General features: G+C 44.7%; 1 protein-coding gene across 2 annotated transcripts in view; it reads right to left on the bottom strand.

Annotated features, from left to right (window-relative positions):
- Positions 1 to 14,782, bottom strand: part of LOC6613308 (hemicentin-2) — a 79,116-nt gene that overhangs the window by 2,520 nt on the left and 61,814 nt on the right. For both annotated transcript variants that reach the window (XM_032722554.1, XM_002037749.2), the window contains exons 6-8: positions 11,720 to 13,909; positions 10,658 to 11,164; positions 4,033 to 4,401 (exon numbers count right to left, since the gene is read on the bottom strand). In XM_032722554.1, coding sequence (XP_032578445.1) covers positions 4,033 to 4,401; positions 10,658 to 11,164; positions 11,720 to 13,909 — 3,066 coding nt within the window. The remainder of the gene's footprint in view (positions 1 to 4,032; positions 4,402 to 10,657; positions 11,165 to 11,719; positions 13,910 to 14,782) is intronic.

Genomic DNA, 14,782 nt, shown 5'->3' with positions numbered 1-14,782 from the left:
TTTTCTCCCAACTATTTCCTTTCGTAGATTTTCAACTGTTCAAAGATTTGGCTCCTGTTTGCAATCCTCTCCTGCCCGCATTTTATGGCCAATACGTGAGCTGTGGATATTATGCGCATAACTTTATTGTGCCCATACCCCCTTTGGCTAGTGGTTTTTGCTGCTGTTTTTCAATTTCCATTCAGACTCTCTCTCTCAACAACTTAATCGTTTCTGCGTTAAGCATACGCACTGTTGCCTTTTTTCCCAGCTGTCTTTGCATGCAAATTGTGTTAGTGTGTGTTGGCCCCTTTTGGCCAAGTTTTTTGGCACAGCTAAGCTCGTAATAACCCATTCTTTTTTTAGTAAATTTTCGGAAACGTCGAAAGTAAACAAATTGCAGATGAGTTTATCCCAGCAACACACAAATAGCAAACTGGCTAGTTGCCTGGCAGCAACATTTTCTCATGCATAGAACAAGGGGTTAAAACGCTTATCATTTGTTGCCTTTTGGACAGTGGATTTCTCCGGTCTTCCCACCGATTCTTCTGGGCTTTGGGCCCCCTTCCCATTTCTCAAATCCACTTAGTGTGTGTTTAGTGCTGTGGAGTGTGTGTTTCGCCTCCTGCTGCTTCTGCCTCACTTTTTTCATGTTGCGAAAATCCTGACACATGTGATTTATGTGTTTCCCTTTTCCCACATCCTTGCAACTATTTGGAATCTATCCAGAAGCGAGGAGAAAGCGAATAAGCTGCGGCAGCCAGGACTAGATTCTTATAGCACTTTGAATAAGTTTTCTTGGCATTTATTATTGCTCAGCCCAAAAGCGAACTGCATTATGAGCCTTTCAGCGAAACGATAAGAAGGTAGAAAGATGTCTTCCAAGTGGCGAAAACAGATTTTTGCTGATATAAATCAGATAGTTGGCAAAGACCAGGAACAGGTTACTCATAGTTCTGAATTGAATATATAGTTACGATTTTATGAAGCACGAAGCCAGCGAAATAAAACCTCTAATTTTCCCGAGTCATACATTTGGCCCAATTACATTCCAGAAAAGAAATATGTCAAGCATATGTTTCGATATTAATCAAAATCGTTTATGTGTATATTCATGAAGTAGCAATTTGAATAATCTGCTAAAAGCCCGGGATAATCTCCGCCCCTGTGCCCCATCTTGTGGTTGGCTTCCTCTACTCCTTGCCCTGCCTTAATGATGAATTAAAGCCATTTCCTTTGGGCCAATGTGTGTGCGAGAGAGTGTTTGACAAAAGACCAAACAAAGGCGCTCAACCAACTGACACAAAAGTCTGCATAATCAATCAGTCGGTCTGTCGGTCGTTCGGTCTTTCGGTCTTTCTCACCCCCCCCCCCCCCAAAATTTCCCCTCACATACGTACGTATATATGCATGCCCCAATCCTTATTCTGTGCAGCCTTCTTTGCATGTTAACAGATGAGCAAAAAATTTGCTTACGCAGCTTTTTGGCGCCTTCCGCAGACTTCCTTCCGGCCATGGCCAGCACCCCCCGATCATCCCTTATGCATCCTCCGAACACCATTATACACGGGAAAATATATTCGACCTTTCTAGCTAACAATATTTTAAAAGAACCCTAAGAATATGTGAGTTCATTAAGGCGACGTAACATTTTCACAGCAGACTTTTGGGCAGAAGATATAAAAACGCAAGACTACAACATTGTTTTTATCGCACTTCAAAGTGCACATCTTTTCTCTCAATGTATTCTGACTGCATTTTGCATGGCGCAAAAGTCAGCTGGGGGTTTTGCAAGTCTGGGGAAGGGAATAGCAGGTCGTGGGATGAGCGATGAGGGGTCTCAAATGTGAGTTTGGCAAGTGTAAAAGCTTTTAAACATACAAACACAGACAGGCGGACACACATTCTCCCAGTCACACACACACACACACAAAGAGATACGACATTCAGTTGCATTTGCAAGCTGTGCATAAGCTGACATCAATGTAATGAAGATGTATTTGCATATTGTAGCACTGTCAATCTGCTGGCTGCACTCTTCCACTCCAAGTCCTTCTTGTCCTCCCTGCCCTACTCTTAACCCCCGACAGTCTACATTAACCCTCTTCAGAGGCACTTCCCCTTGAGTTTGCTTTGCTTTTTATGGCTCTCAGGGGGGATATATCTTGTATCTGCTGGATTGTAAATTGTGGGGTGCGCTTCTTCGATAGTGCTGTTTTAATTTATTGTTTAGCCAGTTTATAGTAGAGTTAAAGGGCCTTCTGTGTTCGTGCAAAAGTGTGAGCGTTAAAATCTTAAGAATTATTAAGCATGTAAATTCTAGAGATTATACATACATAAAAAAATAACACACACTTAAAAATGAGATCACTATACCCTCTGCAAGAGTATAAAAACGGGTAAGACACATAAAGGGAAGTCTCCAGTGTTTTTTGCCTCCCTTTTTATTGCATTTTATATGCAAGAAGTGAGTAACAGCAGAACTGAAAAAAAGGAGAGCAGTATTCAACAACAGCCAGCAACAACAAAAACAATAATAACGTCCTGCGAGTCCAGGGCAATAAAAAACGGCCAAGAACAACAAGAAGCTGCTACCAAAAATGTATTTTTTCGAGTTTTGGTGCTCATAAAGCGTAAAGATAACACACAAGCACACCGCTCATAGTTGTGGCCAACATATACACACAGAGAAACACAACCACACACACACTCAAAAAACGAGGGGGATATTACGCATACGACCCGTGGGCGCTTTACAGTCACCACTGCTGCTGATCCAACTCAAAACTCTCACAGTGGCTGTTAATCTTGGGTTTTCATTCGGTTCGGTTCAGTTCGTTTCGTTTTTTATTATTTAATATTTTAAAACACTTGCGGTGTTATTGGCATTACAATAACAAAAACAAACAATATGGAAAGTAAGTTACGGGTGTATACAACATTTGATTACTCTAGTACTTTGGCATTAAACAAGTTTCTGCAACATATTTAGAATTAATTCAGAACTGCTCAGTTAAATCATTTAAATTAGAATCAAACTTGTTTCCTTATCGAAAAAAAATACGGAAAAGTTAAGTAAGGCCATGTTATTATATAAACCATTTTAGAGTGTACAATGTACTTTTGAGCAAAGTAGAGTATACAAATAATAAAACACACATAACAACATGTGCCATGCGGCAGAAATGGATTCGACAAAAAATCGAGTACACACATACACAGAGGAGAGACACACTCGCACATCCATAGACAATCCCAAAAAACAAGCTGTGGATGCTAAAGGGCATCCTCATCCTCCTCGACCACATCCTGCCACCCACTTGGTCCTTGCTGCTTTTGCTGTGGTTGGTGTTTCGTGCTCGGCTGAACTTTAAGCAAGCTCTACGAAGACTTTAAGCCGACTCCAAATGTTCGAACAGCACGTTGCCGAATAATATTTACTTGCAACATGTTTCGCCCCCTTGAACTCCCATAATTAGCATGGAAAAGGGCGCAAAACATTTTAGATGCCCAGTGCTTAACTTGTCATAACTGAAAGCGAGCCAAAGCCCAAAACGCCAACAGAAATGTTGGCCAGAAAATGTTTCCCCCTTCACTGTGTTCGGTCCACAGCTTCTGACATAGGCTAACGAAAACTTACAGAATGTGGAAGCCAGGACCTTACTCTTTTCCTAGGACAGGCTCTGAAAGTCTACCAGCTTAATGTGTCAGAAAATAGAAACTTTGGGTAGTCGTTGGCTGGTTCCTGGGCTCGACAAAAGTTTATCAATCAAAATGAGGCAAAAGTTACTCGAACAAATCTCTTCGCAATCTATGTGTAATTTTCTCCAGTTTGCTTTCTTTCTCATTATATCATCGGCATTTCTTCACTAATAATAAGTTTCGTTATCCATGCTTCAACGGATTTTCCTTTGCAAAGTTTTTACACAGATGCAAATATGATTTTGCAAACTCATTTCTACACATTCACACAGAATGGAAATTGTACGGATTCTGAATCACTATCTCGCATTATGAATTAGTTCGTATTAAGAAAACACATAGATGACTTACCTAAATGCTGATCGACTCGCTTTTTGGGCTTTTGCACGGATGCATAGGGATCGCTGCAGTAGTCCTGCCGGGACGGATTCTGGCTGTTGCGCAAGTTGTGGTACTCATCGCCCACCTGGCTGGGCGTGGCCGTGAGGTGGGGATAGGGGGCGTAGTCGTCCACCGCCCCGTAGCCTCCATGGGTCAGCGGATCGTATCCGTAGGCGGGCTGCTGCTCCACATACTGATTCATTGGGGCCTGCACCATGCCCTGCTGGTTGCCCACCGCCGCGGCTGACATCTTCACCTGCCACAGAGAGTCCTGCGAGTTGACACTGCCGCCGTTGTTCGAATTCGAATAGTTGTTCTCCATGTAGCCCATGTTGACCCCTGGAAAAGCAAGAACAAAAATAACAGATAAATTATGAATGGATATTTATCGAACAATGCATGAATACATGAAGGAGTTGTACTCGTACGCAGAAAATACTGCGATACCAAATAGGCACAAACATTCAAGTTTATTTATAATATATTTTTACAGAATTAACGTTGGACGTTGCTCAGCGGACCGCCTACTTTTGTAACCTCCATCGCTCGCATGTAAAACATTGACTATTTGGCCTTTGGCCAAGAAAACTTTCCCTCGTTTGGCAGTAAAATAAAATTTAATTAAAATTAAGCCAAAGTTTGGTCCCAAAACAAAGTTGAAGTTCTCTTTTGGGGCCAACTTTTGGGCCGGATTTTTATTGATTAACACATAAAAACGACATCGGGATACAATTTATGAACTTCGAGTCGTAGACAAGGCGTAATTAATAGTTTATCACATTGCGTATACGCCGCGAGCGCCACTTAAAATCCATCCTAATGTCGTAAATCCTTGAGGAGCACCGAATTCGAATTCTTCTTCTTCTCAAACCACCTTCCCTCAGCCATTTTGACAAATTTTTATGGGGTAAGCGAATGGAGAAGCCTTTGTCCTTCAACAAGGAGCAGCTGGTGTTCCCATTTTCCCACTCCTGCCAACCGATTTTTCCATTTTCATTCATTGTTCCCTATGCCTTGGCTGGTGCGTGCTCGTTGGCTGGACGCATTTATTATTATTTTTATATCGTGATAAATCACTCATAAATATTAAACGCACGCTTGCCGGCAAACAAAAACTTTTTGAGTTTAGAGCTGCCAGCGGAAAAAGTGTTCCCAAAAGTAAATAATCTACGGCATTTTAGGGGATTTGTCACTTTTGAAAGGATGTGACGACTTTTCATTTTACGCAAACGGTACTTTTCTCGTTGCGTGTTTACGCAGAATCCCTCGTTATTTAATTATTTAAAGATATAAGTTAATTTTTTGTTCTAGAACAAACACCGCAACACCTTTTTGCAACAAAAAGTATGCAATAAAAATGTTCGATACTAGTGAGTTTCCACAGAGTGCCATGTAATCGAGGGTATGAAGTAATGGGTGATTCAGGATATGGGATCATATACCCTCACTTATGTGTGTTGCGTGGCCTTCTTGGCGACCATTTTCATGGCAAGTTTGGTCCTTTTTTGCGTGTCCTCAGCTGGAACTGCTGTTCGAGTTTAGGGCCGCGATTTTATGCCTCGTTTTGGTGGGCGTGATAATTTTTATGATCAGACATAAAACTAAAACAGTAATAATATTAACTTCATTTACATTTCATGCGGCCAACTTTTCCTTGCTCTTTATTTGCTCAGCCAATTTACATATTTGCTTGAGTAATTTTATTCCGCAACATTCTGCTTATACACATTTTCCAATTGCAATTCGCAGGAAAAAAAAGACTGAAACTTTTCAATTTGATAAGCATCAAATCTTTTGTCGGCGGCAACTTTTGATTGCTCAAGTTTGCCAAAATATTTGACCGAAATAACAAAATTTCCCCTCCCTAGCTGATGAAAATTTTAATGCATTTTCATTGTCTGGAGGAAAGCATTTTGCCTACTACTTATTTTGCATTTTTTTTAGCAATTAAAGTTTGTCAAAGTTTTGTGCATTGATTTGAGCAAATAACAACAACAGTTGCGGCATACTTCTGGCCCAGTCACGCCTCCATTTCCCGCCGTTTTCCCGTCCTCCTCGCCAAACAGCTTATTATTAAACCCACTCCCCAACTCGGAAAATCTTTTCATGTAAAAGTGCCTGGGCTGGTGGAAAGTTTTCCCTCTAATTCACTCGACAAACTTTTCAACCGGAAGCGCTTACAATTATGCAACATTTTTGTGCAGCAGAAACAGCAGAGCAGCACTACCAGCACCAGCAGACGCACAATAAAAACAGTTTCAAATGCCATTAACGGTTAACTAAATAGCAGGCCGTGGCTCGGGAACCACAAGGGTTAAGGATGGGGCTAACTCCTGCTGCCTCACTTTTGCTGCCCCAGTCACTTGGCCGGCCCAACTTAACCCATTGCATTCAAAACTCAACTCAACTCATTCGAACTGAACTCGACCCCAGTTCGCTGTTTTTGGGGTGTTAATAGCACCAGCTCGCTCCTTATCTAGGTTTCTCACCTTACACTGAGAGAAACTTGAACAAACACTTAATATATATTAGTTAATATATGACGATCTGAAAATTACATCATATTCGTATTCAAACGTTGCTTAGGTACTTTATCTTTGATTTTGTGCAACCTATTTTGGTTTGAGTTTTATAGCTGATTTTCCCATGCAGCTGTGATTTTCCTTACGACCTCACCAGCCCCTGGTGACCTTTTCCTTGTTGCACTTTTAATTAGCGACGCGACTCGCAGACTCCGAGATTCGAGAGTTGAGAGTTGGAGGCTGCTTGGCATTTGCCCTGAATGCGCTTAAATGTAGCAGGCACAACAAGGGTCGTATTTTGAGGGAAAACGGGCGCGGGAAAGCGGCGGGAAAACCGGGGAAAGTGCCAGTGGAAGGCAGCGCACTAGTGCCGAGTTCCTGCACTTGCCGTGTTGCACTTTTCCACCGCTCCATCCGCTCCATTCCTGCCAGCTCCTTTTGTGCGCCCGAGTTGGCCAAAAAGTTTGGCTCGCTGCGCTGCAACAGCTTCAGTTTCTCAGATTTTTTCCCTCCCCAGGATAATGAATGAAAAGCCTGTGGAGGCGCGTGGAAAGGAAAGTAACATAAGTTTGTTAGCGCAACTCTCCCCGGAATTCGCCTTGTTGTTCCTGGCCAGCTGAGCATGACAGAATTTCCAGCCCAGAAAGCGAGTTGATAGAAACGCCAGCGAGACAGGTCAAGGGTATTGATGAGTTTTCCAGTAATAATTTAAAGTCATCGTCTTTGCACTGCCCCAAAGGGTCTTTAGTTTTAAGCCAATTAGTTGGGCCAGCTGCAAAAAAAAAAAAATGCCAGCAAATTGGAACTCATAGATGGATGGATGGTGTCTTCGAAAAGTTGCTTGTGTGCGGTCGGATTTTGGTTTGTTTTGGTTTAGCTGGGGTCGGTTGGCTGTCCAGTTGGTTGGATGGTCGGTTGCCTGGTTAGTTGGTCATTCAGTCAGCTGTGCCAAGGCTGACGATGACCCCCCTTGAACCCAACGCGTTAACCCTTCACTACAACTGAACACAAGAAGAACAAACATGTTCGACAGACAATCACTGCAAAAAAAGAAGGAGAATTGGTTGGAAAAAAGGCTGCAAAATGCTGGCCTAAAACGTGGCATTAGGCATGCACTCAAAGAAATGCATTAAATGGGTTTGGGAAATGTTGTTGTGTACTAGTTACTTTTTAGAATCCATTTCCAAACTCAATTTATTATATTTTGTTTATTTGTAATATAATATTTTTTAGAACTTGTGCATGATCCTCTTTTTCTCTTATTTTGGGCTACGTTTTTGGTGCGCGCAAAACTATTTTGCGGCTATTTGCTTTGTGGGGCCGCATGTTAAGCCCAGAATACTGGAGACCTGAACTGAACTGAACTGAACTGAACAGCATGGAGCACCGAAACCCGAGCCCCCAGAATTGCATTGAAAATACCCCCCACCAGTAGAATCCCCAACGAACTAAACTAAACCAAACCCAACTAAAACATGGCAGACATTTGTTGGACCGACGCGCGGGTTCATGGCTTTATTTATTTAGCGCATAAATTTGCCGAGCGCGGGATTCCTTTCTACTGTTCGGTTTTTTTTTTTATTTTTTCCCCAGCTATTTTTTCCTATTTTCTATTTTTTTTACCTTCTCTCTATTTTCGACGCTTGGTTGCCTCTTCAGTGTGTGTGACGACATTTGTTTGCATTTATTTGGTTTTCCAAATTCCAGCTGCTTGTTTTGTTGCGCATTTATTTGCGGGAACATGTCCTAGCCGTCGTCTAGCCGTGGGCGTATTCCATATTTAAATGTATATACAGATGTAAATACAAATATGTGTATATGTACATACCCCAGAGAGCATGACTTGTGATTCTTTATCTGCAGAGTGCAAGAAACTTTGCAGCAAGTCTGACCGGCATAACTTACGCCGAGAGATTTGATAAGAGCTGGTGTTTAAGTTTATGGAAAACAGCACACAGAGTAAGAAAGTCTAATAGTACAAGCAGTTTGTTAAGCAATTCAATTACTGAGATACATTACTGGTTAAATTTCAGCTACACTTGTATGCCATTCCCAAACTCCAGTTGACCCCTTGCCCCACTCCCTTCATTGGCTGAACTTTCGCTTGATTGTTTTTATTGCCGTCGCCGGTTTACATGCAAAGTTCATTAGGTTTTTGGCCTAGGTCGAAAGCAATTGTGGCCAAGAGGGCAAGCAGAGGGGGTTCGAAAAAGGGGGTGGCACGCCAAAGGACCTGAATTGGGCGGCTGTTAACGAGCCCGAAAAGTGCAGGCAACTACAACAAAGAACCGACAGAACTCTCAGTCGCAGACAAAGTGTAAAATGAAGGGGTTCCTACACGCAGAAAAATTAATGGAATCAAGCACCAATAAATGTGAATAAAAAACCCATGAAACTTCTGTTGTATAGTTGCCACATTATTGTTATTATCATTAATATTAGTAATATTGTGTTGATATATGTACTTGCAATTAATTAAACAATTAAGTTACTTTTGCTGCAGTGCACACGACTTTGTTGGATGGACGCGGGGGGAGCATCTGCATCGGGCAAAGGACATTTTGGTCGGGAGCCGTGTGTTTTGGCTCTTCGCTTGTGGCTGCTCTGCTCCTTAAGCGGCAATTAGCGCTCACAATGCATCGGAGGGGGGAAAGGGGGTGCTGAGGGAAGTGGGGAAAAGGGAGCTTTCCGACACTCTGGCTCCTTTTTCGTTTCGTGCACTTGCAACCCTTTATTATTCATGCCACTTTCACTTGGCAAATTAGCTGTTACTGCAACTCCTTCTCTTTCCTTTCTCCCACAATCGTTTTTAAATGCAATTAAGTGGCAGCCCCCTTAGCCCCTTAATGCCCCCTAAGTGAGTCAGACTAAGCGCCTTAAAATTTTAATTGGCCTTCGAAAACAATTGAAACACGAAATTGGCAAAGCAAATTGCTGCTATTTGGAGGCTTAAAATATGTAAAAGCAAATTGATGCTTACGCCGTCCACTTATCGAAGATTTTTTCCGCTATCTGTGTGGTTGGAAAAAGAATTTTTAATTTTTACATTATTAGAAAGTGCCCTACGTTTTTTACCTCCTCCAAGTGAAAGGTTACAATGTGTGGGTGAGTGGGCAAAAAAAGGAAGTAAACGAAAACCAGCACAATTAATAATGAATTGTGTAAAACCGCTGAGGGGGAAAACGAGGGAGGTTGTTACTTTTTCTGAACGGAAAGCTTCAGTCCAGTTTTACGCATTCAAACCGAGTACAAGAGTCACGGTGAAAAGAAACAGGGGGATTCCCCCACTCGAAGGGACTCCAGAAAAATGGGAGGACAAGTGGGCGGAAAGGACGTCACGATGAATGGACGACAGCTACAATTGCAAAATGGAAAGTGTATTACAAAATGCTACCGACCAACAACAAACAGTGTGCGGAGGAAAAAAACGTGGCAGCAAATGTTGAAGCGTTTAGAAAAAATTGCTGTTTCAACAAATTTACATCGGAAGTGGAAAGTGCTTTTCCCCGCTTTTCCAGGTGCGTAGAAGGGGGCAGGGTGCCTGACAGAACACAAACCGCGCTTGATGAATGCTCTCGCCGCCATCGATTTGCACTAAACTCCATTTCGCACTTTTCCATTCCAGACCGTTTTCAGGGGCAGCATAATTTCGAGACAAAAAAAAATCGCCGTGGAAATCCCCCCTTCGGATAGCAGCACACCCCATCATTCCAATTTCACTCCGAAAATGTTCCTTTTAAACGTCAGCACGGATTTCATTTTGTGCGGAAGTGTACGTATTTGTGTGGACAATGAAAAATCACCGCAAACCAAACGGAGGTGAGTGCCCCAATACCTTTGGATTAAAAAAAGGACCCTAAGGACACGTCCCAACCGGAAGTATTTCACACTTTAGTTTTCGATCTTTTAGTTTTGTGTGTTGACACCTGCACGTGGGTAACACTTAAAGTTTTACAAAGGTATTAAATTAAAGGGGTTTGAAAAATCCCCATCCTATCTTGTCCACATAACATCCAAAAAGTACTGTGATGAAAATCCTGAAACCTTCTAGTGATTTTTTTGTATGTACTCACATTCATTTCCGGGCATCGTGTGTGCGCTCAGTCCAGGTATTCCATTGACGCCGACGCCACTGCCTCCGATTCCGCCCACTCCGCCGCCCATTCCGCTGACCACGCTGCCGCCAACACCCACGCCCACCACGCCGCCGCCCATGCCAACGCCCACCACACCACTTCCCGGGTGATAGCTGTATCCATTCTGGGTGGCGTACAGTGCCGTTTTCTGATCCTCCATGCTGAGGGCGAGATCCATTGAGTGTTCCAATGCCTTGTTGTCCAGCCCAGAGGCGGGGTAGTAGGGGGGTGGCGCCTGGTTCTGCTGGGCGGCCACAATCGAAGGACGCACCGAGTCCATCTCGTAATCCTTGGCGGCGGCGCTCTTCTTCGATTGATTGCGCTTGCAGCGGCAGAACATCAGGATTAGGCCGGCGAAGAGGGCAAAGACCACGCAGGACACGATTATCGCAATGAGAGTGGGCGTGGCCAGGGCACTAGCCTCCGCTATATACGGCCTGCCGACTATCGGGGTAAAAAAAGAGGAGGGATTAGTTTGGCAAGTAACATATATCAACATATCTTTTATAATATTGAAAATCGTGCTATTTCCAAGTCAAATTCTTAATTTCATTCCAGTTTTTGGCTCTGTAATCGAGAGCGGGTTGAAATGAAGCCATGAAAAATGCATCGCGAGGAGCTGAAGTGGATGGATGAATGGTTGGTTGCTTGGTGGATGGTTGGATAGATGGTTCCCAGTTTGAAAGATGGGTGGCAAGGAGTGAAGAGACCACTGACGGGATGAGTGATTGATGGTCCGCCGGCAGCCGGTCATTCAAGTGGTGCAATTGCTCGTAATGGCTTTGCATATAATGGAAATCATCAGCACCGGCGGGAATTTCCAGCCATCCAGCCAACCAATCCTCGCTATTTTCGTTAAAATACTCTATTCATTTTCCACCCACTTCACTTCAGCGCATTCCTCATTTCGAGAATCTCAATTTTTAACTGCGAGTCTTTGTTGTGATTGTTTCGATTTAAAGATTAACTTACTATAGTGAAATGCATTTTTGTACTCACTTTCTGCGTCCGTGTAATCGCCGCAGTGGTCTGGATTGGTCCTGAGGCACAATTTGACCCGCACAGTGGGACTGTTTTCGTCCTCGAGGGCCAGCGAGTTCAGACCATTGTCATCCTCGTCCTCGCTGATGGTGTGCCCCAGAGCACGTCCACCGCCGACTCGCCGGGCTCCAATTATCCTTTCGATGATCTTCTCCTTGTGGGTGGGTCCATTTCCGGACAGCTGCAGGTTATCCATGGTGGTCACCACCTCCCAGGCGGCCATCGGAGAATCTGCATTCACCATGGACTCCACAACGGCCACCAGGTTCAAGCACGTGGCCCCCACATCGATGCCGAGAGTTCGAGTACTCGGCTCATAGGTCACCTGCAATGGTGGCGGAATCCTGCTGACCTTTGTCGTCACCATGATTTCACTCGAGTACGGGGAATCGCTCTTGGGATTCAGGGCCTTGACCTTAAAGGCATAGCTCTGGTGTTGCTCCAGGGCTGTCACCTTGCAGGGAATATCCCGCTGGCAATCGACTTCCACCCAAGCCGAATTCGAGTTGGCCAAAGTGGCGCAATCCGGTATCAATTGTTCCTCCCTCGGCATGGCCACACGGCGATAGCTAACAAAGAACTTGGTCTTGCTCAGACCACCATCGAATCCGGGATCCCAGCTCAGTGATACGTAATTGTGACCCACCTCGGTGGCTCGCAGGTTTGTGGGTTTCTCTGGGGGTCCTTTCTGCTGCAGTCTAATGGGAGCTCGAATCGTATCCAAGGTGTTGGCCACCCGGCAGGTGTACTCTCCGTAATCCGAATGAGTCAGCGAGTTGATCTTGAGCACGGAGGTATAGATGTCGTTGTTATCGGTGGTGGTACTTATCTCGTAGTGACCATCAGAGGACATGGTCAGGGGCGATGGATTATTGCCAAACTGCCATTGGAATTCGGGTTTGGGATAGGCCTGAACCTTGCAAACCACCTCGGCTGTCTCCCTGATATCAAAGGCCACCTTGTTATACTGATGGAGTACAATGGGCTCATGTTCGATTCTCAGTTGCATGGATGAGTTGGCCGAATTGACCTCGTTCTGGTACAAGCAGGTGTACAAGCCACGATCTCCGGGCACTAAAGCATTTCCATTCGGTCTGGCCTTTCCACGGAACTTAAGTTGACTCTGCACCGTGACCATGCCGTTCAAACCCTGATCGGGATTGGTTTGCACTTCATAGAGATTTTCCTCGGGCAGAATTTCCACTGCGTCCTTCAGCCATTTCACACTGGGTGCTGGCTTTCCCTTGGCACTGCAGGTGACCGTGTAATCCGTATCGGCCACTCTTCGAGTCATATGCTGCTGTAACTTGGCCAAGAACTGCGGAGGCTGGTGGATCTCCAGGACAATGGTGGCCATCATTCCGATGCCCAGTTCATTCACAGCATGGCAATGGTATTTGCCCTCGTTACCCAAGTGAGCTTTGGGTATCGAGTACTGAGGGCCTTGTGCAAGGATTTTCTGCGTGCTGGAGAACTCACCATCCATATCCCTGAACCATCTGTACTGGGGCACTGGCCAGCCTGGAGGATTGGCGGAGCAGGTCAAGGTGACACCATTACCCACATGAACCACGGGCTTGTTGGGGGTGATGTACGCCTGTCCTGGTCGGTGGCGAACTAGCAGGGCCACCGTGGAGTTACCCACTCGTTCACTGCGCTCCATTCCCTGGCTCTGCATTATGTTCACGGCACGGCAGATGTAGTTTCCGGCATGATCGGCTCGCACGGAGTTCAGGGTCAGTACGTCGCCATTGTAGCGGAAGTCGGGGCTGTTCTCCTTGAGCCACTCAATGGTCACGGGTGCAGGATTGGCTGTGACATTGCAGCGAATGGTCACCGTATCGCCCTCTTCGGCCTCTCGCGTCTTGGACTCTATCACCACCATGGGTGGGTACAGGATGTCCAGGATGAGCTCCTGTTCTCCAGTCTTTCCAAGACCGTTGTCCGCAATGCAGGAGTACTTGCCGGCATCTTGAACGCTCACCCGATGGATCGTGTGAACTAATGAGGAGCTGATGAACCGACCATTGCGATTCCAACGGACATTGGGAACCTTCGGCTTGGCATCCACATTACACTCCAGCTTGGCAGTCCGGTCACGTTCCACCCGCAAAGGATTCTCGGGTCCAACCTCGACTCGGGGGTAATCTGAAAAAAGCCGAGGCAAAAACAGAAAAGTAGGCAAAATTAGTCAAGTCACACAGGCTGAATTGGAATCAAAGCAAACCGCTGGATGAAAATTAATAAACACGCAGCATTTTTGGCATAATCAGGCGGCATAATCCGAAACTTCTAATTGAATTAGTCAGGGAAAACGAGAGCGGGAGCACTGGTTATGATTAGCCTGCTGATTAGACACGAAATTTGTCAATTATTAATTAAACTAATGAAGTGTCTGAAGGTCGGCCAACGCCAAAGACTCCAAGAGACTCATTAGCAAAGTTGAAAGAGAGCAGGAGCCAGGGCTTTACGGAGATAATTTGTTGTTAATGGAAGTGGTAACCTATTTAGATGGGGTCAGCCTTTCGATATTTCCATGAACAAAAGGGGTAGGAATGTTTAAATTTATTATTATTCCAGTAAATTTTACTAAATATTCTGAGTAAATTAAATTACCCCACTTTAATGAACTTAAGGATATCCGTGGCTCTTAAAAATAAGTTTAGCACAGTAATCTTATTCACCTGCAGTTAATTTCCCTCCCACTTTCCCGGCTCCCTCGGCAAACTCCGCCCCTACACTTCATCGCCGAGTTAGTGGCCAAGTTGGAGTTGCTGACTGCAAGTCATAGTCCAGCATTAGCAACCTCTTGTGCACCGCAAATGGCGTGAAATTATGTCTGAGCCACCGCAACCACTTTGTAATTAACTGCTCCCTGGATAAGTGTCGCCAGCTGCCTAATGACTTTGCCCATAAGCCCGCACTCCGCACCATTGACGGCCGGCGAAAAAAAAAATGTGGAAATGTGGCGGCAGTCTAGAGAACTTTAGCAGCCGCAATCTTGAGAAACTGGAGCACGGT

Source organism: Drosophila sechellia, chromosome 2L (assembly GCF_004382195.2).
Source record: "Drosophila sechellia strain sech25 chromosome 2L, ASM438219v1, whole genome shotgun sequence".
Taxonomy (NCBI): Eukaryota; Metazoa; Arthropoda; class Insecta; order Diptera; family Drosophilidae; genus Drosophila; species Drosophila sechellia.
Note: the sequence above shows the minus strand (reverse complement) of the source record. Positions and strands in the feature narration are given on the sequence as shown.